This window comes from Macrotis lagotis, chromosome 1, assembly GCF_037893015.1.
Source record: "Macrotis lagotis isolate mMagLag1 chromosome 1, bilby.v1.9.chrom.fasta, whole genome shotgun sequence".
NCBI lineage: Eukaryota > Metazoa > Chordata > Mammalia > Peramelemorphia > Peramelidae > Macrotis > Macrotis lagotis.
Window position 1 is genome coordinate 190,333,282 of NC_133658.1, and position 25,481 is coordinate 190,358,762.

General features: G+C 33.7%; 2 protein-coding genes across 7 annotated transcripts in view; one reads left to right on the top strand and one right to left on the bottom strand.

Annotated features, from left to right (window-relative positions):
- MCPH1 (microcephalin 1) overlaps nt 1-25,481 on the bottom strand; it is a 382,408-nt gene that overhangs the window by 170,082 nt on the left and 186,845 nt on the right. Inside the window, exon 13 of one of the 5 annotated variants that reach the window (XM_074209528.1) lies at nt 11,498-11,555. The exons of the other annotated variants lie outside the window; for them this stretch is intronic. Coding sequence (XP_074065629.1) covers nt 11,499-11,555 — 57 coding nt within the window. The 3' untranslated portion in view covers nt 11,498. The remainder of the gene's footprint in view (nt 1-11,497; nt 11,556-25,481) is intronic. 5 annotated transcript variants of the gene reach the window in all.
- Nucleotides 1-25,481, top strand: part of ANGPT2 (angiopoietin 2) — a 91,864-nt gene that overhangs the window by 58,508 nt on the left and 7,875 nt on the right. For both annotated transcript variants that reach the window (XM_074209532.1, XM_074209533.1), the window contains exons 2-7: nt 3,567-3,722; nt 8,005-8,126; nt 13,284-13,516; nt 14,206-14,333; nt 20,989-21,090; nt 21,670-21,836. In XM_074209532.1, the coding sequence (XP_074065633.1) occupies nt 3,567-3,722; nt 8,005-8,126; nt 13,284-13,516; nt 14,206-14,333; nt 20,989-21,090; nt 21,670-21,836 (908 nt within the window). The remainder of the gene's footprint in view (nt 1-3,566; nt 3,723-8,004; nt 8,127-13,283; nt 13,517-14,205; nt 14,334-20,988; nt 21,091-21,669; nt 21,837-25,481) is intronic.

Here is a 25,481-nt window from a genome sequence, read left to right on the forward strand (position 1 = left end):
GGATAATGAAACTCAATCCACCAATGCAGACTGGCTCTTTCTTTACAATCTATAATTGTAAGGGGGTGCCCAGAGCATAGAGAAATTGAGTTGCCCAGGGTCATATTGCCAGTACATGCCAGAGGCGGCATTTGAACACAAGTCTTCCTGAATCAGAAGACAGGTCTCTATCCATTACACTGTTGTGTCTCTCATGTTTACTTCACATATAATAATTTACTGTGTGATTATTCTCCAATTGATGGGTACATAGCTAATTTTAATCTTTCTATTATGAAGAGTTTTACATCCTTGAGTCATGACTATTTTTATATATTTGTTTTGGGGAAGGAGAGAGGAAAGGATGTCCTGTTTAAGTTCACTGTATAATATATAATCAGAATATGATATAATATGATATGATATGATATAATATAATATAATATAATATGTAAGTATGCATATAAGATTTTGATAACTTTTATTATAAAATTCAAATCCATTTTAATTAACCAAACCTTTAAGTACTTAATATTTGAAAGGCACTATACTAGGTCTTGAATACTGATATACAGACAACATGTAAAACAAATAGGTAAATGCAAGCCAATTTGAGAAGAACAAGAATATTAACTGATAGGGGGTACATCAGGCAAAGTTTCCTTTCAGAGTTGGTACCTGATATGAAACTTGAGAGAAGCTAAGGATTGTAAGAAGAGGTGGTAAAGATAGAGGAAAAGATAGACTGAAAAGTCACAAAGGCCAGAGGCAACATCTTAGTTTAGGAAATTGCTACTAGGCTATTCTAAGTAGAATGTAGAGTATAATAAAACAAGTAATAACAATAAATCTAGAAATCTAGGAATCAGATTAGAATATAATATAAATTCATTTTTGAAATTTTATGGAGATGATTATTACCATTTCATGTATACTCTTAATTCAGTAAAAATCACATTAAGAATTTGTGATAATTGTGGGTTTTTTTCCCCCTAATGAAAAATCTATTTTCCTTCCTCCCAACTTGCCCATTTGGAAAACAACTTGTAAGAAATATTCATATTCAATCAAAATGAATTCTTGATTATGCATGTGCACTATTCATTTGGATTTGCTTGGATTCCCACTTCAGTGAACATCATGTTGATAAGGATGAGCTGAACATCTGAACTGGCATAACCATAAAAATTAACTCAACTTCTGATACTCAATACTCTTTCAACTCCCTTTGTTGACTCTCTCTTCTGACTGGAAGGTGAAACAATAAATTCCTCCCAAAGACTTCCTTTATAGAGTGCTCAGAACTTTTCCAGGTAACATTCCTTCTTCCATCAGTGACTTTGCTTGGTTTCTACTATATGAAATATATCATTTTCTGCCCCTCCTTCCCCTCACCTTTTCTTTTCAACTTCTGTTTATATATAGTCTTCATTCATTAAATTATCAGTTTCTTGAGGGCAGGGACTGCTTCTTTTTCTAATTTGTTTCCCCAGCATTTATCCCAATCTGATATACAGTTAGCACTTAATAAATGCTTATTGAATTGAATTGGATGTACAAAAATTAAATGACTCAATCTTCACCTTGAGTCTATCAGTTCTAGCAGGAAGAAAGGGTCATTCTTCATTTTTTATTAGTCCTCTAAAATCACTGTTGGCCATTGTATCAGTTAAAGTTCTTATGGCTTCAAAGTTGTTTGATTGTACAATGTTGTTATTTTTTTTTCTTTTTAGGTTTTTGCAAGGCAAATGGGGTTAAGTGGCTTGCCCAAAGCCACACAGCTAGGTAATTATTAAGTGTCTGAGGCCAGATCTGAACCCAGGTACTCCTGACTCCAGGGCTGGTGCTTTATCCACTATGCCACCTAGCTGCCCCCAATGTTGTTCTTTTTAACATTAATAGTATTAAAGTAACAAAATCTGTCTCTAAAACATGTAATACTATAATGTCCAAAGAATGAAAGTTATAGTTCAACAAAGAATTAGGAAGATGTATATTAAAAATTTCACTTAAAATAGGTAGGAAAAGCAATGTAGAAGGTATTATCAGATAATATATTACTAGAAAAAGATGTGGAAACAGTTACAGAACACTACTCTCCTGCCCAATCATGATGTTGGATGAAATTTCTGTCGTGGATCAATCCATGGAATAGATTTCATAGAATGAAAAGGCACGAATAGGTTGTAAATATGAACAGAAAGAAGTAGGGTCCATGACAGTGAGATCACAGGTACATTTAAGTATTAAAATAGGTCCAGAATTTAGCACAGTGTTTGGTACATAGGTATTTCCTAAATATCTGTTGAACTGAATTCATTTAAAAGCAATCAAGCATTGGTAAAGGGATAGAGGGAAGAGGAAACATTTACAATAGAACTGTAATATCTAATGAAGCTTCAGTAGGGAGATCTCTGACTTAAATCTTTTCCCTAGAGAGAAAAAAATCTCAATGGATTGATTCTGGGGTTTTGGTTTGTTTTGTTTCATTCATGAAAATAGGAAAAGCGGAAATGGACAGAGACCTAACCCAGGACAAGAGCCTGCCTTGTTCTGAGGCAATACATGGGGGAATGAGACAGGAAGTATTGTGAGAAAAGATTAAGCAAAACATCATCAATACAAGCCAGACTGTCATTTGCTGGAATAAACAGCCTTCACAGTGGCATTGCTACAAAGGAATAAAATGACCCAGAGACAGAGAGCAAATTGGTTAAGATCACAAATGCTAGTTAGTTGCAGAGATGCGACTAGAACCTAGGTCTCCGGATCCAAAGTCTCAGCAATACATTTTCTTCTATATCTTAAATTTGTTGCTCTTTGACCTCATTTTTAGGGTGATTATTAAGATGTCTATTTCTCGTAAGGTCATAACTTACCTTAACTCCAAAGTTGGCTTAGGGGCAAAATAACTTTTCAAACTTATTATAGCAATCATATATTAAATCTAATATTTCAATTTATTAGAAACAACTAAGCATAATTTCAATAGTTCAATTTTAAATAACTCATGCCTCAAAAGAGTAGATGAATATATATATATATATATACATATATATATAAAATAAGAAATCTTAATGAATGAGTGAAAAAGCATTCATTAAACATTTACTATACGACACTGTACCTGTCATCAAGGGATTTACATTCTAACAGAGAGAACCAATACATATAGGGGACTTGTGACCAGGGAAGAATAGTTTGATCAGAGATGGAAAACAGAACCATAGGGCAACTGACTGACACATCTGTTCTGGAATCAATATTAATATTGCTTTGGATTAAATATTCACATGGGAAGCATGACAGGAAGATGGCTAAAGCATGGACAGAGGTTTGGAGCTGGTAAGAAAATAATTAGTTGTCACAGTATAGAATGGCCTTAGGGAGGGAATTCAAGTAACAGCAGAAGTTTTAGGGCAGGAAGATGCTCTTAGAGGGCTGAATGATTTGACCTTGGAAGTATCTTCAAGTTCCAAATCTATGATTATACAATAAATATTTAAGAACAAGGTTTATGATAATATAAACTCTAAAGTTAAAAAGAAAAAAAATATCTGATTGTCTTAATGCCTTTTCTACTACAGCTTGAGAATTATATCCAGGACAATATGAAGAAAGAAATGGTAGAGATGCAACAGAATGCTGTACAGAATCAGACTGCTGTAATGATTGAAATAGGAACAAACCTATTAAACCAAACAGCTGAGCAGACCCGCAAATTAACAGATGTTGAAGCCCAAGTAAGTAAAAAAATTCTTTTTTTAGGTTTTTTTTTTTTTTGTAAGGCAAATGGGGTTAAGTGGCTTGCCCAAGGCCACACAGCTAGGTAATTATTAAGTGTCTGAGACCGCATTTGAACCCAGGTCCTCCTGACTCCAGGGCTGGTGTTTTATCCACTGCGCCACCTAGCCGCCCCTATAAGTAAAAAATTCTAATCAAATCACAAATATCTCAGGCACTATAAAAATACTGACTGCATGAATGATTCAGCACAATTTTATATTAATTTAAACATACTGAAACTAAGACCAGACTAAAATCAGAAAAAAGTTTAAATAAATTCATACATAAATTAATTTGAAGGACCATTTATTTAAAATAATCAGATAGTCTTAATATTTTTATTCACTCAACAACCTATAAATTGCACACAATGCACTCCATACCATCACGAAGTTTTCTGGATTTAATGGCTGTGACTTAATAATGATAAGAAAGGATAGCTCCAACAGGAATTTTTGAGATTTTTCTACTTTGCCATATTTTATCTTCATTGGCCATAAACTTCAAATCTGACCTAAGCCCAGATGTTGGAAATTCTCTCTGTCTTGGCCAATTGCTATGGTCAATTTATTAATAGACAGACTAGAATGCATATGACCACAGATTTGCAACTAGGACATAACACTGAAATAATATCCAAAATGAATAGGACAATTTTTTAAAATAAAGTTTTTGTGTTTTTTTTAAGGAAAAGTCAAATATCAGCTGGAATTCTTGAGGATGAAAAGGCACACATTTATATTTAAGATAGTGAAAGATTTGTTAAGCTTAAGTCTCTAAGAAAAACTTAGAGATGACTCCTGATGATTCACTTTGGATGAGCAATTAGAAGGTTCATAAAGAAAGTCATTGTTCACTAATCTGCTTGAATTTTTTGAGACAATAAACAGTCATGTAGATTAGTGGTATTTCAAGAATTAGATGTTATAAAAGTCACTTGAAATACTGCATAGCTTAGTTGGTAAAGAACCAGCCTTGGAGTCAGGAGAAGTTGAGTTCAAGTTATCTTAATTGATACATACTGGGCAATTCACCTCACCTTTCAGAGCTCTAGACAAACAAGATTGTAAAATTGCAAAGAAAGACAATTTACCATCCAGAGTTCTCTTTACTAAGAAATTATAATTTAATTATATTTATTATATAAATATGTAATATATATTATATATAATGTTTAAAAAATCATTGATAAGGGTGCCACAACCAAAGTTTTTTGAAATCTCAATTTACTATCTACCTGAGAAATTTCCTGATGCCCTGGGAAAGACTCCCCACCATTGTACTGCCTTTATTCTGTGTTTACATATATGTGGACAAATTACATGTCAGTTCTTCCTCCCACATTCCCACATAAAATATAAGCTACTTTGAAGGAGGGATGGTTTCAATCTTTGTATTTCTAGCATTTAGCACAATGTTCAACATGACTGCTGCTTAATATATGCTGTAAATTTGATATCATGGAATCTGAAAGGAACGTTTTGTTACAATCAGGAAGTTTATTTGGGAGATAGACAAGGGGGTAATCTTTGGGGGCGAAGGACCAATACAGAAGTCTCAAAAACTTGGGGTTAGGCTTGATTTTATTTTTAGAAGCTTTACAGTTGCTTTAAGAAAGGAAATGCACAATGAAATGTTCAAGTTCACAGAAATAATTAAATTATCTTGAGATCACAAGTCACTCGATCACAGATTTACAGTTGGAAAGAATCCTGGAGTCTATCTATCCCAAACCCCTTATTTTTACAGATAAGGAACTGAGATCCAGAGATATTAAACATTTGCTCAAAGTCACCCAGGAAGTTAAAAGGGATCCACACTTAGGTCTTCTTCCTCCAAATTCAAATCTATCAACTGTTTTTAGGCTTTTGGTTTAAAAAAAATGCTGAAGCACAGAAATGGCAAAACTATTTCGATGTAGATAAATGTAAGAATACATTTAAAGAAAATCTCTCCAAAAACATAACAGCGGGAACTACCTCTTCATTAGAGGCTGGAGAAGAGAGAAGTCATGATGTAGAGGGGAGGGAAAGGGTTAACAATCATTTTTAACCACTATATCGCTAAGCACTCTTTGGATCCTCACAATGACCCTGAGTTGTAGGTGCTATTATTATTCCCTGTTTCACAGATGAAGAAACTGTGGCAGAGTCCCATTGCTAGATTTGAACTTAGATTTTTCTGACTCTAGGCCCAGCATTCTATCTTCTATATCACTTAGATGCCTAGTTAAACACAAAGCAGTCACTTGGAAAAGGAGAGCACTAACAGCTGAGGAGCTCAGCAAAGGTTGTGCATTATAGACTCAAATTATGAGCAAAGATGATCCATTATGAAAATTCTTGAATAGTTGACATTTGTCAAGAAATATTAACAGAAATAGCTTAGATATTATTGATGTAATTTTTATGCAATATTCAGTTATGGCGAAGTGATTAAATCACAATCACAATTTCTTCATCTTGTACCAAACTAGGTACATTTTATAGATTTTGAAATTCCTAATAAAATGATGTGATTTCCCATTTCCCTTTAAAAAATATACAAATTAAAATGTTTAGGCCCAAATTAGAAGTAGACTAAATCTACATTCCAGGTGTTAATAACAAAATCAAAACTATTGTGTTGGAATGGCTTTATTTATTCACAAGAAGGGTTTTATGGTATCAACTTAACTCCTTTTTGCTTTGAAGTACAAGACCATCCCTGAAAAATGACATTGTCTCTCTGTGACCAGGCTAAGGGTTTAACTAACAACATAAAGGTAAAAACCAAACAATTGCTCTTTCAAGGACAGATTCTTTGGCAACAATTATGAATTATACTTAAGTGTGAAATCATGTCCTGAATGACCATTAACTGGGAGGATGTGAGTAACCAATTCTTCCTGCCAAACAGCAGCCAAATATGATGAATTAAAAAGACTGGAGAGATATTTGAATACAATGAGAAAAGTGATATTGTCTAGAGAATATACATCTGAACTTCCCACAAAGCAAAAAAAAAAAATCTACTTTTATGGCAATTTTATTGTTTCCTAATTGGTAGGGGTTTTATTGTTATTTTCAATCTAAAAAAGAAGTTGGCCAAAGAAACAAATGAGGAAATACTTTAAATGAAATGCTGAGTACATGTTGTATATGATATACATATATATACTTCAAAAATATATGCTTTAAAGTATACTTTACAATGAATGAAACTCTCCTTTTAAATTAAATAAAAATTTTTAAAAGAAGCATTTTTCCTACATTTCTTTTTTTCTACAATGAAATAAAAACCATAAATAAATTAAGACAAAACTAGGCAGCAGCTAGGTGGCACAGTAGATACAGCATTGACCCTCAAATCAGGACCTAAGTTCAAATGCAGCTTCAGAAACTTGATATTTACTAGTTGTGGGACACCTTGGGTAAGTCACTTAACTCCACTGACTCACAAAAAAATAAAAAAACAGAAAACAAAAGAAAAGAACAGAACTCCAATTATTTTGCAATAATGATGATGATGATGATAACTAGTATTTACATAGTACTTTAAGAATTATAAATTACTTTAGAAATATAATCTAATTTTTTTCTCACAACAACTCAGTGAGGGAAATACTATAATTATTCCCATTTTATTGATGATAAGAGAGCTTAGGGATAATTACAGCATCTACCTTGCAAAGTTGCACATAGTAGGTGGTATATAAATAGTTATTCCCTTTATCTTCCCTTCTCCTAAATGATTTGCCCATGGTAACAAAGGAAGTGTCTAAGACTAGATTTGAACTTCAGTCTTCCTGACTCCTAGACTAGTGCTTTATCCATTACACCACCTTCATAACATTATTTTTTTTAGGGTTTTTTTTTGCAAGGTAAATGGGGTTAAGTGGCTTGCCCAAGGCTACACAGCTAGGTAATTATTAAGTGTCTGAGACTGGATTTGAACCCAGATACTCCTGACTCCAGGGCTGGTGCTTTATCCACTGCGCCACCTAGCTGCCCCCTTCATAACATTATGAGCAAAACAGAACCAATAAAACATTTTCTTAAATGATGCAAAGAGAAGTCAATGCATTGATTCAGTACCAGAATAATAAAAGATTAGACAATATTTCCACAAGAAAATATGTGGATAAATATGATTCATTCAAGTAACACTCTCTCATTTCTAGGAATAAAAATTAATAGAAGGGCAATTTATTTTATAGAACTGTCAAGAGAATTCAGCATTCTATTTTTGTTCATTTAGGTATTGAATCAGACAACTCGACTTGAACTTCAACTTTTGGAACATTCCCTTTCCACAAATAAATTGGAAAAACAGATCTTAGATCAGACCAGTGAAATAACCAAACTTCAGGACAAAAACAGGTAATGAAATAAGCTTTAATAATATTTTAGAATTCAAAGGTCAATTCAATTGGACACACAGGGTCTACTATGGTAAGGTTTGATTGAGGCACTGGGATAAAATGCTAGATTTGAATCAATCAATCAATCTCAGAAATCCTACAATTTATTTGGAGACTTGAGTGTTAAGAATGGAATTCAAAATAACTATGATGCATAATACACATAGGATAGGATAAAATAACTATGATGCAGATATAATGTATGGCAGCTAGTTTAGATAGAAGACTGGGCCTAGAGGTTGGAAGTCCTGAGTTCAAAGTGAAAAAGAAGGTCCAAAGAGGTATGAGAAACTGAAGTACAAAGGGATCACTTTCAGCTGAGTATATTTGCATGTGGGTCCCTTTGTAAGCAAGAGGAGGGGGTGATATAAGCAAAGAGTGAGAGTGGGCAAGAATCAGAGAGAATAGTTCAATTTCTCTAAAATGTTGTATAAGTGAAAAGGCCTACTATGGGATAAGCTGAATATGTATAAGATGAATAAGTATAAGGAAGTCAGTTTGTGAAGAGCCTTGAATAAAAGAATCAAATGTTCATACTTTGGGGCAGTTAGGTGGTGCAGTGGATTGAGCACTGGCCTTGGAGTAAGAAGGACCTGAGTTCAAATCCAGCCTCAGACACTTAATAATTACCTAGCTGTGTGGCCTTGGGCAAGTCACTTAACTCCACTGCCTTACATACATTTCCCCCCCTAAAAGTTCATACTTCATTCAGGAAGCATCAACATTTTCATCCGATAAAAGTGATAATCTAGAATAGTCCTGGGACAGCAATGAGGAGGACAAATTGAAGAAGAGATATAATAGAAACAAAAAGTGCAATTAGGAGATTACCAGAACAACTAAAGAAGGTGATCTGAACTATGGGTATTATAACCAGAGCAGAAAAGAAAGGACAATCATGAGACTAGTATGAAGATAGAATCAAAAGGACTTCAAAAATGATTCACTTCAATTTAAAAAAAAACAAACAGTATTTATTCGGGGAAGGGAAGGAGGAGGAATAAATATAGTGTCTATCATGTACTGTGCCCAAATATCACATTAATTCCCCCAGTAACCCTATAAGGCAGGTGCTATAATTATTAAACAGTTGAGGAAACTGAGACAAAAAAAGTTAAATGACTTGTTCAGGGTCAGTCAGCTAGTAACTATCTAAGGTCCTATCCGAATTCAGGTCTTTCTGACTCCAGGCCCAGCACTCTCAAGTATTGCTAGCTGTCTTGGGGCATAAGTGAGGAAGTCAATATGTTCATGAGTAAGCAAATAAATGGTAGATATGTAATTTCACACATAACTTCATTGCTACCTTATAACACTTTTATTCTTCCCTGGTTGATGAGTATGTTCTCCACAACCAATATTCTAAATCTTCTGTTTTCTTCAGAAGTCTCTTACTCAACCATCTGTCCCTTCCCTGATCCCAGTAGGTGATCTCATCTAATTTTCTGAAAGAGATCAACAGTCCTGGAGTGCACTTCCTATCCTCCCCTATTAAAAAAAATTGTGGGGCAGCATGTTAAAATTGGAATAGAACTGATTCTAGTGTCGGAGAAATTTGGTTCAAATTCTACCAGTGACCCACCCATAGGGAGCTATGGGTAAGTCACTTGACCTCCCTGGGCCTCTCTTTCCTCATTTGCAAAATGTGGGAACTGGACTAGATGATTTCTGAGATCCCTTAAAACTCTAGATCTATAATCCCACATATCTTAGAATCCTTCTAAAGACAGCTAAGTGGCACAGTGGATAGAGCTTGGCCTGGAGTCAGGAAGATCTGAGTTCAAGTTCAGCTTCTAGTTATGTGACCCTGGGCAAGTCACTTAATCTCTGTTTGCCTTATTTGCTTCAACTGTAAAAAAATGGGAATAACAAGAGCACCTACTTCACAGAGTAGGGAACAAATGAAATAATATTTGAACAGGGCTTAGTAGAGTGCCAAGCACTTAAGGGCATTATGTAAATGCTCATTCCCTTCCCTTCTCCTCTATCTCCGGGCACCTTCTCTCTCCTGCTCCCATCTCTGGTGAAGAGGTAAAATCGTAAAATCAAGTCCTTTTTATTTACATGTTTCTTTCCTTCCTATCTATCTTTAAAATGTTCCCCTTTCATCAATTCCTCCAAAGCATCTTAATCTCTATTGGTTCTTTCCCTGTGTCTTTAAATATGTGTAGAGTTTTCATGATGAAAGAAAGCATCCCCCCCAAAAAAAAACTCACTTGAAATTGCTAACCCTTAAGGCTATCATCATTCTCTCTCTCTCTCTCTCTCTCTCCCTCTCCCTCCTTTATATTTGAGTCAAACCCTAGAAAAAGCCTTTTATATTCAATATATCCATTTCCTCAAAACCAGCCATAGTCCTTTTTCCCTAAGGTTTCTAACAGTCTTATAATTGATAACTATCCAAAGGCTATTTCATAGTTCTCATCCTTCACAGCTTTTTGACACTATTGACCATCTCCTCTTGAATATTTTCTCTTCCCTGCAGTTTCTTAATCATGTTCTCTTTTGTTCTTTCTCTGTTCTGAATCATCTTTCATTTCTTACTCTCCTAACTATAGGTGTCATTCACGTCTCTGTTCCTGAATTTTGTTCTCTGTGATTTCATAAGGTATTTTTTATAGGTTCAATTATTATTTCTCTGTTGGTTAACTTAAAAATTTATATATCTAGACTTAATCTTGCTCCTGAATTCTAACTCTAGCCTTTTACTGAAAACTAAGTCTACTGTACACTTCCACTTTCTCAAACACTATATTCCAAAATGGAACTCACATTATCTTTTCTTCTAAAAATGCTCCGTTCATCCCATCAGACTTCTATGTTCTTGTTGTATTATCATCTTTCGACTCTTCCAGTTTCGCAAGTTTAGCAACATCCTTGACACTCTCCCTTCTACTTTCATCAGCCTATAAGTTGCCGAATCTTATTGATTCTGTGTTCAAAACATTTCCTGTATTTATTTCCTTCCTTCATTTCCCATAATTACCCTTCAAGTTCAGGCTATCAGTATCTCTCCCTTTAACTGTTGCAGTAGTTTTCTAATTGACATCTCTCTCTTTAGTCTATCTTTCCCCTAATCTGTCCTTCAAAAAGCAACTCCCCCAAATATTTGAATAGGACAGGTCCTTTCCCTGCCCAAGAAATTTCAGGGACTCTTCTTGCCTCTAGGATACAATACAAATATGAATTCCTTACCTTGATATTTAAACCTTTTCCCAACTTAGTCCAGCTTACCTCTCTAGTTTTATTTCACAACACTCCCCTTCATGTGCTATAATATTCTAATCAAATTGTCTTACTTGCTTCCTCACCAAACTTAACATTCCATACCTTAACTCCATGGCTGGTCCACAAGTTTGATAGGAGGCGAATCAGGAGGATACAGTTGCTATAGAAGCCAAAGAAGAAGAATATCAAAGAGGAGAAAGTGATCAATAATGTTGAAAGCTTCAAAAAGGTCAAGAAGAATGATAACTGAAAATAAGCCACTAGATTTAGCAATTAAGAGGTTATTAGCTTCAGAAAAGTGGTAGGTTATAAATGAATAGAGAGGGAATAGAGGTAGGTTTAAATAATTCTGATTTTCTCATAATACTAAACTTATCCCCATTGGAAATCTAGTGGATAACTGGGGGGGGGATTATTTATTTTTCCTTCCCAAATTGTCTCCAGAAGGTTAATAAGATACTTAACATTCTGAACTTGAGACTGACAAAGATTTATTTGTTAATTATTTGTCAAAGTTCTATAAAGTAAGTTTTGAATTTGAACATATAATTTCTATTTTTATTATAATAAAAGGTGACTTACAAATTAATCTAAAGTCACAGAAATAGAGGATTTTCTCTTCCTTCAAAAGCAAATTTTATAAGATAAACTTCCCTCACATGAAAAATATATTTTATCTATAATAAACTTTAAAGTAAAGAATTGAATTCAGGTTCTAACAGAAAATTCATTATTGTATTTTTTGATTCTACATCCTGAATGCATTATCAATTGCTTTTGTGCAAATAGGATTTTATTCTCGATCAAGATGAATGTTCAGTTTTCAAATGTCACAGTTTAGATCTCAGACTGAGAGCAAAAGGGACCTTTGTTAATTTCCTCCCCCCCCACAGTTATTAGAGAATGTTTAATTGCTGAAAAATGTGGAATTAAAAAAACATAGAAAGCAGAACTTACAATTAAAGGTCAAAGTATCCAATATTCCTATTACATCCTATTTTTGAAGAATTTCTGTCAACCACACTTACCAAGCCTTTGTGTGTTTTCCGGGGAAACAATTAACATTCTTAAAAGTTCAGTAGACACATGAACAATACTCACTTAGAAACATGCATTCTATTGTAACTAACAGGAAACACTTCCAGTTAAAAATTAAGTTTACTTTTAATTAATAGTCTTTGTAAAAGACTATTCTAAAACCAAACCAGCAATATCTTAAGGTCCACTTTTAATAATGCCATTTATGAAAGACAGAGATATATGCTATTATGTAACTGTTACCTTTATTTTGGGAAAATAACATATCCAACCCCTACACAAAGTACACAGATCTTCTAAAATGATAGTGTAGATTTAAGCATACTTTTAAAATGTAAAAATTCTTCAAGCAACAAGATAAATCACAAAATTACATGTTGAAGAATTAAATGTGAGTTTCTACAAAGTTCAGCATTCTCTGGAAAAGGATGGAGTCATATTAAGATTAAAAAAGTTAGAAAAACTATATAAGGAAGAAGCTTAACAATCTTACACACTTATAAGGATCAGATCAAATTCCTCCTCTGCCATGAAGGCTTCTCTTGATTATCTTTGACCCCTGCCCTCAAGCTCTCTTTCCTCAGAACTCTAAACTTAGCAATTATTGTATATTAAAGTTTCATCATCATTCTTAGCTCATTAATTATAGTAGAACTTAATGGAAAATCCTGACATCTCTCCATAATGTCTTGCACATGTGAGATATTCAATAAATATCTATTGATTAAATGTATTTTAATAGAATTAAAATTAGATTTTGTGTGTTTATGTATAGATGTATGTATGTATGTATGTTACTTTGATTTGGTGATGGCTAGAAAACACTAATGCCGTCTTTTACAATTCCAAGTTTCCTAGAAAAAAAAGTCCTTGATATGGAAGACAAGCATACAGTTCAGCTACAGTCAATAAAAGATGAAAAAGATCAGCTTCAAGTGTTAGTATCAAGACAAAATTCCATAATTGAGGAACTGGAAAAACAGTTAGTGACAGCCACAGCAAACAATTCAGTTCTTCAAAAGCAGCAACACGATCTGATGGAGACTGTCCACAGCTTGCTAACTATGATAACAGCACCAAACCGTAAGTGTCATTACTAAAGGCTTTGCCATCTCATTAACCATTATTCACTGAAAGTCTCAACATGTTAAAACAAAGCATGGCTAATCTTTACAATAAAACATCTTCTCTATATGTTGTACCATAAAATCTCTTTGGGATTCAATACTGAACTAAAAAGAATATAGACATATTTACATTTTTCTTTACATACATATTCCTGATATACATATATTCTGGAACTTTATTATAAAACACTTCTTTTAGGTTAATCCTACAGATGATACTGCTTTTAATTAGTGCCCTGTTATAATTACAGAACTATATATCATTAAATGAAATTTAGGATGGACTAAAATAGTACCTAATTTTCTTCCTTATTTAATGGTATTTCATAATATTTAATGTCCCATGAGAGTTATTTGCGAGATATTGTCAGTACAGTTATCTGATGATTAATGACAACTGTCAAAAATATTTTTTGAGGTTCACATGAAAAAGTTATGTTTTAAATATGTAACTTTTCTTGAAATATTAAACAGAACATATTAAACAATATGTTGTTACTGAAACAATTGCTTTTCATTTCAAGAAGGAATATAAATATAACAAGGAGACTTACAATATATGACTGGGACTTAAGAGAATCTAACTGATGAAGGAATTTAATCTTGCCATATAGCTTTTAACTGTTATTTAATTTTTTTTCACAGCCAAGAACTCCTTTGTGGCCAAAGAAGAGCAAATCATTTTTAGAGACTGTGCTGAGGCTTTTAGAGCAGGCCTCACCACTAATGGCATCTACACATTAACTTTTCCCAATTCTACTGATGAGGTCAAGGTAAGCTACTTCTCTCTTCATTTTCATTTTAACTTCCCTAGTTGTAAACTAGCCAATTTAGAAGCAGTGCAACCTTACAATAAGATAACCTAACACTACCCACACCTTTTTCTAATTTCAAATTCCACCTGACTGTCATGCTGGGCAAATCTCAGTTCATCAGTTTCGGCAATTAATAAAGAACCATTGTGTTCTGGACCAAACATATCAAAAAGTGATGCTTTAAAAGTAGAATTTATAGATTACTTTTATTTTTACACTCCATTTATTTCTGCATATAATACTACAAATGAATACTTTTAGCAAAGCACTGGGGCTAAATATTTAAAAAAGATAAAACAGTATGTAATTCATGACTTCATAACCTCACAATCTATTCAGAGGAACATTATATTCTTACTAATAATCATAACACAAAATGATTTGAATTAAGTGCAAAAGAGGTACACAAACTTTTCTGGGAGGGAAAAGGTACACTGGGAGAATCAGGAAAGACTTCATGAAGGATGTGTGTTTGAGTTTGGTCTTAAAGGATAAATAGTATCTTAGCAGGTAAAGATGGGGGGGATGGTAAAGGGGTGCCCATGTTAGAAATCAGGAAACAATGTGCCAAAGTAGATATGTTAGGTCTGATTATTATTTTATTGCTTGATCTTTTAAATCAACAGTTTTTAAAGTTGTCTTTTTATATTTGTTCTAGATTTTCAATTTTGCCTTTCTCCTGTATCTCACAAAATTTATAGGTATCTCAAATAGAAACTACAGCATTAATCCACCAAAATGCATTTGTTAAATTGCTTTCTGTGTGCCAGCTATTATGCTAAGCAATGGGAATACAAAGAAGGGTAAATAATTATCCTTGTCAAGGAGATCACATTTTTAACAGTAGAGGATCAGGACTGGCATTATAGGGAGAGCGAACTATTCTCTTAAGGTTTGTTATTATTTTAAGTAGTATTTTCATGAGATACCAACTCAACAGAATTCAAAGCCTGAAGAAATACTGCTGAGAGCCTCCACAATTTCATTAGAGTATACTATTCAAAGGATATAGTGCAGAATTAGTTACCTTCTGCCATAGCTGGGACCATACTTGCAAATAGTGAATACTTTAGGTATCTACTATTTATGTACTACTTCAATTTTTCATGTAATTATATTTTCCCTTATCAGACACACAGAGAACATTTTTTAAAGAGTCCCTTGGAATTGGTTTTTGTTTAATAACAATATCAAGCTTAGCAGAAGCATTCTATCCCAATCCCAGTAGAGTCACAAATCACTCTATTAGGCTACATGTTTACCTTTCTTGATGATGACTCTCTTGACCAAATATTGGACTAGACAAAAGAATAAATTGACCACTTTGGGAAAAATGTGCTCTTTTAGACTCTATCTGAAAAGGTAGAGAGGAAAAAAAGACCCTACCTTATTATAGGGGAAAAAAATTTTGGCAACCCTTAAGTGTTATTGTTTTACTTAGGTCTAAAACAATTGGGCATTGACAGTATTTGGATTGCAAGAGATTTTTGCAGTTAATATAAATAAAATTCTAGGAGTGGTGAATATGTACATATGAAGTTGCAGTGGGAGCTTGCATAAGATGGGAATGAGAGTTTTTTTTAATTTTTTTTTTAGGTTTTTTGCAAGGCAAATGGGGTTAAGTGGCTTGCCCAAGGCCACACAGCTAGGTAATTATTAAGTGTCTGAGACTGGATTTGAACCCTGGTACTCCTGACTCCAGGGCCGGTGCTTTATCCACTGTGCTACCTAGCCACCCCGAGAGATTTTTTTTTTTAAGTACAAGTTGTTGGGATAGAAACATGAGACAAGTATTAACAGAAAGTTATGTGGGTGGAGAGTAAATTTAAACCATATATTACATATAGTGGAAAGAACACTGGATTTAGAGTGAAAGGACCTAAGTTCAAAGCCTAGCTATGATATTTAGTGCATATGTGATTTGGTCAAGTCATTTAACCTCTATATCCAAGATGTAGAATAACTATAAATTCAAATGTCAGGCTGTGTATTTCATTCAGTCTATGAATGATAACTTCTAATGAAGTACAAATATTTGTAAGAGTATAAATTTATTAAAGCAGTTAAAATAAAGGAATTAGACCAGATGATCCCTGGAATTCCTTTTAGTTCTAAATCTTGGGATTCTAAGTAACATTTTGACTTTAGTTTAGAATATTAATACTAGATTCTACACAAAGACTCCTACAGTTATGTCCCAGACATGGCTGTTCATGTCTCTTCCTTTGTCGGAATTATGATGTCCTCAGTTACTAGGATCATAACAATGAATTCATATTTGCTTTTGTTCCTCAATTGTTTATAGCTGATGCATAAAATTTAACTCAAGCATTAATTGCTAAAAGAAAATCCAAATTTTATTTCTACTATTAGCAGGGATACCAGATCCTTGAACCATGCAACAGAATGTTAATCAAATGCATTAAGTGCCCTTAGATTTGTTGTAATCCAAGAAGTTAATGCCTTTATTGGCATGATCCTAGGCCTCCTGCATTTCTGATCCAGATAGAATCTACTGAACTGTTTCCACTTAATGCTTCTATTCCTTCTGGCTATGCAAACTGTTTTATTTGAAATTTTTTTCTGTGGTACTTACATAACCCAGTTAACTATAACCCTCATAATCTACTTTTTTAAATCTTTTTTTTTAAAAATCTGAACAGGTCATGTTAGTCAATACAACATAAGTTCCACAGCTCTATCGATGAGAGTTAAAAGTAATAAATATGGATCCAGGTTACTATGTACTATTCAATGAGAGGAAAGTAAACCCTAAAACCCCACATAAAGTCTTATAACAATAATTGGGTTCTTTTTCATTCTGTCTTTTATAGCTTTTTAGCAGTGACTTAATATAAAAATCTTGTGTTGCTATAATGGGTGTAAAGTTCTTTCAGTTATAAAGTACTGGAGAACTTAGTGCAGCATACATTGGTGGTCTATCAGAGCAAACAGCTCTGAAAGCAGACCCATTAAGTGAATTTTTATTTAAAGATGGGGCAGGGTGATATTTTTCCTCAATATAGACTATCAACTTTGTAGGTTCTGCCATTTTAACAAGTTCGACAGTAAGTCTGATAATAGTTTTTTTTTTCCTATAGCACTTTAAGATATATAAAGCACTTCACATATTTTATCTCATTTGACCAATAATTCATAAATTAGTTCTTTCTCCAGGTCAGTCAATTTTACTAAGAGGAACTTTATATTTTCTTCTATTTTTCCATTCTTTTGGATTTGTTTGATGGATTCTTGATGTCTTATGAAGTCATTAGTTTTCACTTGTCCAATTCTAATTTTGGGGGATTTATTTTGTTCAGTTAGCTTTTGAATTTTCTTTTCTAGTTGGTCAAATTAACTTTTAAAGAAGTTTTCTTTTTCCATTTGGCCAATTCTACTTTCAGAGTTGTTTTCTTCAGTCAATTTTTCATTATTCTTCTGCATGGCTCATGTCTTTTCTCAATTTCTATTCTCTTTGGCTTTCAAAATTCTTTTTTCAATTCTTTCCAGAGGACTTTTTGGATTTGAGACCAATTCATAATACCCTTTGAGACTACACATGTAAACATTTTGTTACTGCTTTTCTCTTCTGAGATGGTGTTTTGACCTTCCCTGTCACCATAATAGCTTTCTATGGTTAGCACTTTTTTTGAAAATTGAGCTCTGCTTTTGGGGCCCAGGGAGTAGAGTCTCAATGTGCTGAGGATCAGGAAATTCCCTGACTTTCCACACTGGGGTCTAAGGTGCTTGTGGCTTACTCCCTGTGTTGTTTGTCTTCTGTGCTGGGGTTGGGGCCCTTACTGCTGACCTACTAAGCTGGATGGGGACCCAGGTGGTTTAGTTACTGTGCTATACTGCGGTTGAGAGCCTCCTGCTGGCTTCGAGTTTCCTGCCTATGCTGGGATGCACTGCCCTTATACTCAATTGGTCTCACTGCCTCTCAAGTCCCTTCTTACTCTAATCTCTCTTTCACCCACTATCCAAGTGATTTTTCTGAAGCACAGTCTTACCATGGGATCTCCTTCAATAAACTCCAAAGCTTCCCCATTATCTTGAGAATCTAATAAAAACTCCTCTATGAGAATATTTAAAAACTCTTTATAACATGGCCCCTTCTGGTTCTTTATTCTGTTCCATATATACTCTATGTTCTAGTAACATGGGCAGTTAGTCAAGCATTTATTAAGAATATTTTGCATACAAGGCACTATATTGAGCTCTGTGGATACACAGAAAGACAAAAGATAAGACATGATTTCAGAAGCTCACAGATATCACAGATAAGAGACAACCAAGAGGGAAAGCACTAGAATTAGAGGGTATGCAAAAAGGTTTCTTATAGAAGAAGGGATTTTTGGCTAGGATTTAAAGAAAGCTAGGGAAGCCAGAAGGTGGAGATGAAGGAGAGTATTGCAGAAATGGAGAAGAGTCAATGAAAATATGATGACTTTGAAGATAGAGGGTCTTGGTGAAAAACTACGAGACCAGTGTCCCTGGAACCGAGAGGACATGAGGAAGGGGCCAGCTTTTGAAGGGTTTGAATATCAAAGGACTTTATATTTATATTTAACCCTAGAGGTGACGCTGATAGGGAGTCACTGGAGATTTTTGAGTAGGGGTGGGGATAATGACATGATCTGAACTGAACATTAGAAAGATTAATCTGACAGCAGAGGAGAGAATACAGTAGAATTAGATTTGTGACAGGAGGAGCAATAAGCAGGCTATATAGCAAAAGCCAAGGCATGAGGTGCTGAGGGCCAACACCAAGGTGGGAATATATTAGAGAAAAGAAGGTAACATACACAAAAGATGTAAAGAAGGTAAAATTGTCAGGACTTGGCAACACACTGGATATGGAGGGGTGGGGAGGAGTGATTTACTTATTATTCTTCACAGGAGAATTTCCACCTCCCATCTCTGGAACTTTTGACTATCTGACCATCATGCCAAAACATTTTCCATTTTTATTTTTGCCTCTTAGTTTCCTTAAAACTCAATTCAAATCACACTTCCTGATCCTCACAACTACTCTTGTCTTCCAGGCAGAGATTACTGTCCATCTGTTCTGCTTGCAATTAGGTGGCACAATAGAGTGCTAGGTTTGGAGTCTGGAAGACTCATCTTCCGAGTTCAAATTTGGCATCTGACACAAGTTGTGTGATCCTGATCAAGTCACTTAACTTGCTTACTTCAGTTTCCTCATCTGTAAAAAAGAACTGGAGAAGTAAATGGCAAACCACTACTGTATCTTTGCCAAGAAAATCCCAAATGGGTTCGTGAAGAGTTTGATGTGACTGAAATGACTGAATGTCGATTCTGCACTTCATACGTTCAGATAGTTATTTTTCTTGTCTCTCTCCATTAAAAATATGAATTAATTGAAGACAAAGACTATTTTTGCCATTCTTTGTATCTCTATGGTTTAATTTAGCACAGTACTTAACACATAGGTATTTAATAAATGCCTGATGACTGACTTTAATAAGGCAAACATAAGAAACACACTGCATTTGCCTCCATAGAGCTTATCTTATAATTTTATGGATTAAGGGACATATGCAAATAGCTATTATGAACTATTAAATCAGGGCTATAACTTTGAACTTGAGTAACTTATAAATTATGAAGTTTTTTCTTTAACTTCATTCTTTATACAAAAATGATTTTTCATTGAATAAATGATAGAATATGTAAAATTGCAACTTAAAGGCATTAAAAATATTAACCACAAAAAAAGAGTACTTAGAAACGTTTCTGAATCCTATCTTCAATATGCACTCTTTTGTATATTGTAGGGAAATTGTCTTACATTCTGGAAATCTTTTCTGTTTTATGATAATGTTCTTATTGAAAACTATTTGCTTAATTTCATTTTCAAAATTTTATAATTTCATAACATTTCAACTGAATTGAAATTGAACATGCATGTTTATTCTATAAAATAATATTTTTGTGTTAAGAATAAGACTGAAACTTGCTGAATATTTTAAAAGTAGGCATAAAAGAGTAAGAGTTTATCATGTATTAAAGAGAAAAGTGCACTATTACTAAGTGCCTCATTGGGAACAAATCACCCAAAATTCTGAATCCATTGTCTGTGGAGTATGTTATATAAAGATATGCCAGTAGACATATTCATTCCCAGAACGAGTGACAATGACTTAGATGTCAGTATTGAATTTGAAGGACTCCATAATTGGAGGTTCAGAACAGGACAATAAATTCCTGCCACAAAACTTTGGGAACCCTGAAATGAAGGCAAATCATTTTCCTCACAAATTTAGAGATCAGTAACCACTGTCCTTGCATGTCAAAAGAATCTCCACTATGTGGGAAAAAAAGACATCACTCCTCTAGGTCCTCCAATGACTGGCACAGAAGACAAGTGAGATATCTGAAGATCCAAGGTTATTGTAATTTTTTTCCTACTCTTTTTTCAATGTCATCAAGACCTTATTCTCTTTGTTCCCTAGAACATCTCAGCACATTTTTTAGTTTACTAAACTATTTAAAATTCCTTCCCCCACTTTAAAAAAATCATTAATGCAAGACTAGGAACCATGTAAGTCTTTAAATCTGCATAAAATAAGCCTACATTTCTTGTTGGCAGGCATATTGTGACATGGAAACAAATGGAGGTGGATGGACAGTTATTCAGAGACGAGAAGATGGCAGCACTGATTTTCAGCGAACTTGGAAAGAATATAAAATGGTATGCACAATGCTGGGATTCAGTTTGTTTTAAATTATTTTTCTTAATGAAAACTTTTTTTTTTCAAGACCTGCAAGTCTTAGGAAAGAGAACTTATCCCAATTACCAAATATTTCCTGCCCTTTAAAAAAAATGACTGAATTGACTGCACAATTTTCTGATTAAATACATCTCTCAAAATCAAATAAGGCTAATAAAATGAAAACATGTAACTAAGTAGAGACTAACATAGAATGTTTATTTTAAAAAAGGAAGATTCATTAGTTTTTTCAAAATTTAACCATTTCATGAGCCTTTACATTTGTATTTACATGGAATTACTTATTTTTATATTTCTGCAGGCAATTTCCCCTCTAAATTCTAATGATTCTAACAGTACTATTCTTTTATAATGTTTCTGGTTCTTTAAATTTGTCTCTAATGAAAACTATTTCCTCAATATTATAGGCCCTGAATCAATATGGTGGAAATTTTCTGTTGAAAGATTCAGGGACTTTAATTTAAATTGATGGGACTGTTAATTTCAAACTAGTAAAGAAAACCAAATTAAGTAACTTAAAAATATGACTTAAATTACAGGGATTTGGAGATCCTGCTGCAGAATACTGGCTAGGAAATGAGCTTGTTTCCCAACTGACTAATCAACGACACTATGTGCTTAAAATACATCTTAAAGATTGGGAAGGAAATGAGGCTTATTCATTATATGAACATTTCTATCTTTCAAATGAAGAACTCAACTATAGGTAAGCATATTGTATATAATTAAGGATTTTATGACTGTTGAATCAACTTTCAAATTTCCTATAAATGATACTTATTAAATATTAAGACCATTAAAAACTAAGGAACTATTGATATTAGCTTCATTAACATTATGTGTTGTTGTTTGGTTGTTTCAGACTCTTTGTGATCCCTTTTTTGCAGTTTTCTTGGCAAAGATAAGAGAGCGGTTTGCCAATTTCTCCTCCTGCTAATTTTACAAATGAGGAAACTGAGGCAAGCGTGGCTGAGTGTCATGCTTAGGGTCACATAGCTAGCAAACTGTCAGAGACAAGATCTGATCAGGAAGATGAGACTTCCTTAGCTCCACTAACTGCCCATTAACAACTTGATTATATAGTATAAAACGCTCATTTATTTTTCAGATTTAGGATTTCAGGAAAAAAGATTCATGGATTTTTCATTTGTACCCAAAGCAATTGTACAAATTGCCTCCAACACAGGTTTAGTTTCTTAAATAGAACTGAATTTCTCAAGAATTTTGTACCAATAGGTTAAAATGGTTAGTAAACAGGATGGAAGGAAAGAAGAGAAGGAAGGAAACAAAGATTTCTTAAGAACTTATATATTGCTAGGCATTGTGCTATAAGGATGGGTGAGCTGGTAGCAAACAAAGCACCTGGCACACTGTCGATGACAAATCAAGAACTACAGATGGAATCTCTAAAAAACAGGGAAAATGATGAAATGATCCAGTATATTCCCAGGAGAATTATAAAGCATTTGAAAATTACAGTTCTCACAGAATCTAATAAGAAGGTCATAAAAATACATATATCTGAGGAACATAAAAAAGTGGACTACAGGATGGTTCAAGAGCCAGTAGAGCATAATTATTTAGTGGGAGGAAATGTATCAGTTGTCTCTATCTCAAAAGCAGAAAAGCCAATACAATCTCATTGTGTGCTGGCCTCTGGAAGAAGTGGGTTCAAATTCTGTGCCTAACACTTAGTAGTTTGAGGATCATAGCAAGTTACTTAATGGGTGTCCCAGGACAACTTTCCTCTAAGGTGCCACTATGACTATGGAAGGCATTTCCACATTGAATATTCCCTACATTAATGAAACGGACCCTTACCCATGAAAAAAAATCCTCCGTGCCCAACACATAATAGGTTATTTATTAAATTGAAGGCCTTGCAATCAGAAGTGTCCAGAGGTGGCAAACATATCACCTAACTTAATGTCACACTCAATATTAAATTTCAAGATAAGTGCTCAGAAACAGAGTAATTTTTAGTAGGGAAATGCAAACCTTCTATCAGAAATCTTCCAGTACTTCACCATACCACCCATTTCTTATCATTTCTAGTTTCACATCTTCCACACTTAAGAAAAAACACATCTGAGCAGGTACACAAATAAAGAGAACTTCTGGAACACACATTCTACAGGCTTGACAAGATGACTTAGGTACAGGTTTCTTCTTATGCAGGCTAACAAAAAAACTGTACAATTGTTAGTGAAGTGCACCTTGTAACCAGGGAATTCAAATGTGCAATTCTGTTTCAGAAATAGAGTATTTGAAAAAATTGACAGTGAAGAGTCTTCTATGATTTCTTTTGAGGGACTGGTGAATGGCAGCAGAGGAAGGGGGAAGGTACTTTAATCTTACCCGAGACTCACATTTACTCTAATATGGTTCAAAACTCCACTGCATTTTAAGTTATAAATAGTATGCCATTGTCTCAACTCCAAGTTAAATATGTTTTTCATCTGGAAGTACTTAGAATATGCAGCAGAGCACTTTTTTAAAGAAAAACACACACAAAATTATGGAATTAGAATGTTTGTAAAGGAATTCTTCATAAATGGGTCATTACCCTTGCTCACTGACATTATTAAAAAATAATTATTCTACACTAAGATAGTTGTAAATAGATACTTCCTTTTGACATTCAAACAATGTTTGAATGGGCCATAAAAAGCAATGGTTTAAACCCTAGTTTAATATACTTGGCAATTAGAATAAGATACTATATATTTTAAGAATTTGTTATTGTGATAAAGTTATGATGCCAGTGCTAAGATAAATTTTTGTTGTCTAAAAAAAAGAATTTTCTTTGTATAACTGCAAAATAGCAAAACAACAAAAATGTGAAATACATACATACACACACATATATATGTATTAGGAAACATCCATAATGTCATATTGGGTAAATCAAGCAAATATGTATTTTTATCATTACTGAAAATGAAGAAAAAATTTGTATATAAATCTCAAATCTAGCCGAAATGTTTACTGAGATTTAATCAATCCTAGCATCAACTATTCTTTGTCACTTTTGAATACACCAAACAGATTTCAATTTAAACTAGTTTCAAGAACTTTCTGAGATTTAGAGGATCTATACTAAAATTTACAGATCTTTCTCAATGTGGGGATTAAAATGATAAAGCCTTTATAAAAGCTGCTAATGAACAACAGATATCTTTATTTTTTCTTTTCCTTTTGGGAGAGTTTAACAGACTACCAAAAAATCCTAAAAGTTACAGAATAGAGAAGAGGAAAAAAAAAGTAGTTTATCTTAAGTGTTCCCAGCAGTTAACCTGGAAATTGGGTTAAAAAAATGAATTTAACAATCAGAAGAGAAAAACAAAACAATTTACCTGTTTTGACACTTAAAGAAAATGACATTTCTTATTTGTGAAGAGTGTGCATCAGACATTAGAAAGGTAAATTTAAAATGGTTGGGGGGAAAAATCAGTAACTTCTAAAAAAAATCAATCCTACTTGTTTGAAATAAACAGGATAATGTGATTCAGAAATTTGACTACTGGTCTGTGAAGCTATTGCTAGTACTTCAATATTAAAGAAAATACAGTGAGTATATTGGTCACATCAATTATGTTGTTTATTGAGTAACAGTGTGACTTAGTGGAAAGAGTAATGAACCTGAATCTAGAAAGACCTGGGTTCAAAACTTTTCTCAGATACTTGCTAGTTGTGTAATTCTGGGCAAGTCAGCCTGTTTCTTTCACCTGTAAACCAAGATAAATAGTATCTACCTCATGGGGTTTGTTGTGGGGGATCAAATGAGATTTTGTATATATAATGACCTATTAATGTCATAAGTTACTGGTCCTTATTTGACTTTCAGCTAGGTTTTTAGACATTTTAGTCTGGTTTTATAATGTACTAATGATTGCACTCTTTCGGATTTCATCATTATGATATTATTTTTTAAGGCAATGGGGTTAAATGACTTGCTCAAGGTCACACAGCTAGGCAATTATTAAGTGTCTGAGGTAGGATTTGAACTCAGTTTCTTCTGACTCCAGGGTGGGATGCTGTATCCAATGTACCACCTTAGCTGCCCCTCATCAGTACTTTAAATGAGCATATGCTTTGTCTAATTCCATCAGTAACATTCAAAATAAATTTTATGGCACTTCCAAATATTCATAAGGTATCTACATTACTCTAGGAAACAAACTTACTATGAAAATCATTTTAAAATCATTTATCATAATTTTATGAGCATAATGTTTTTTGAAATAGGTTTGTTTTTTATTTAATAACTCCATGCTAGGCATAAAGGGTGAGATAGAGGTAAGACCCTATACTAGAAGTTCAGAGATGAAAAAAAAGAAAACTGATGTAG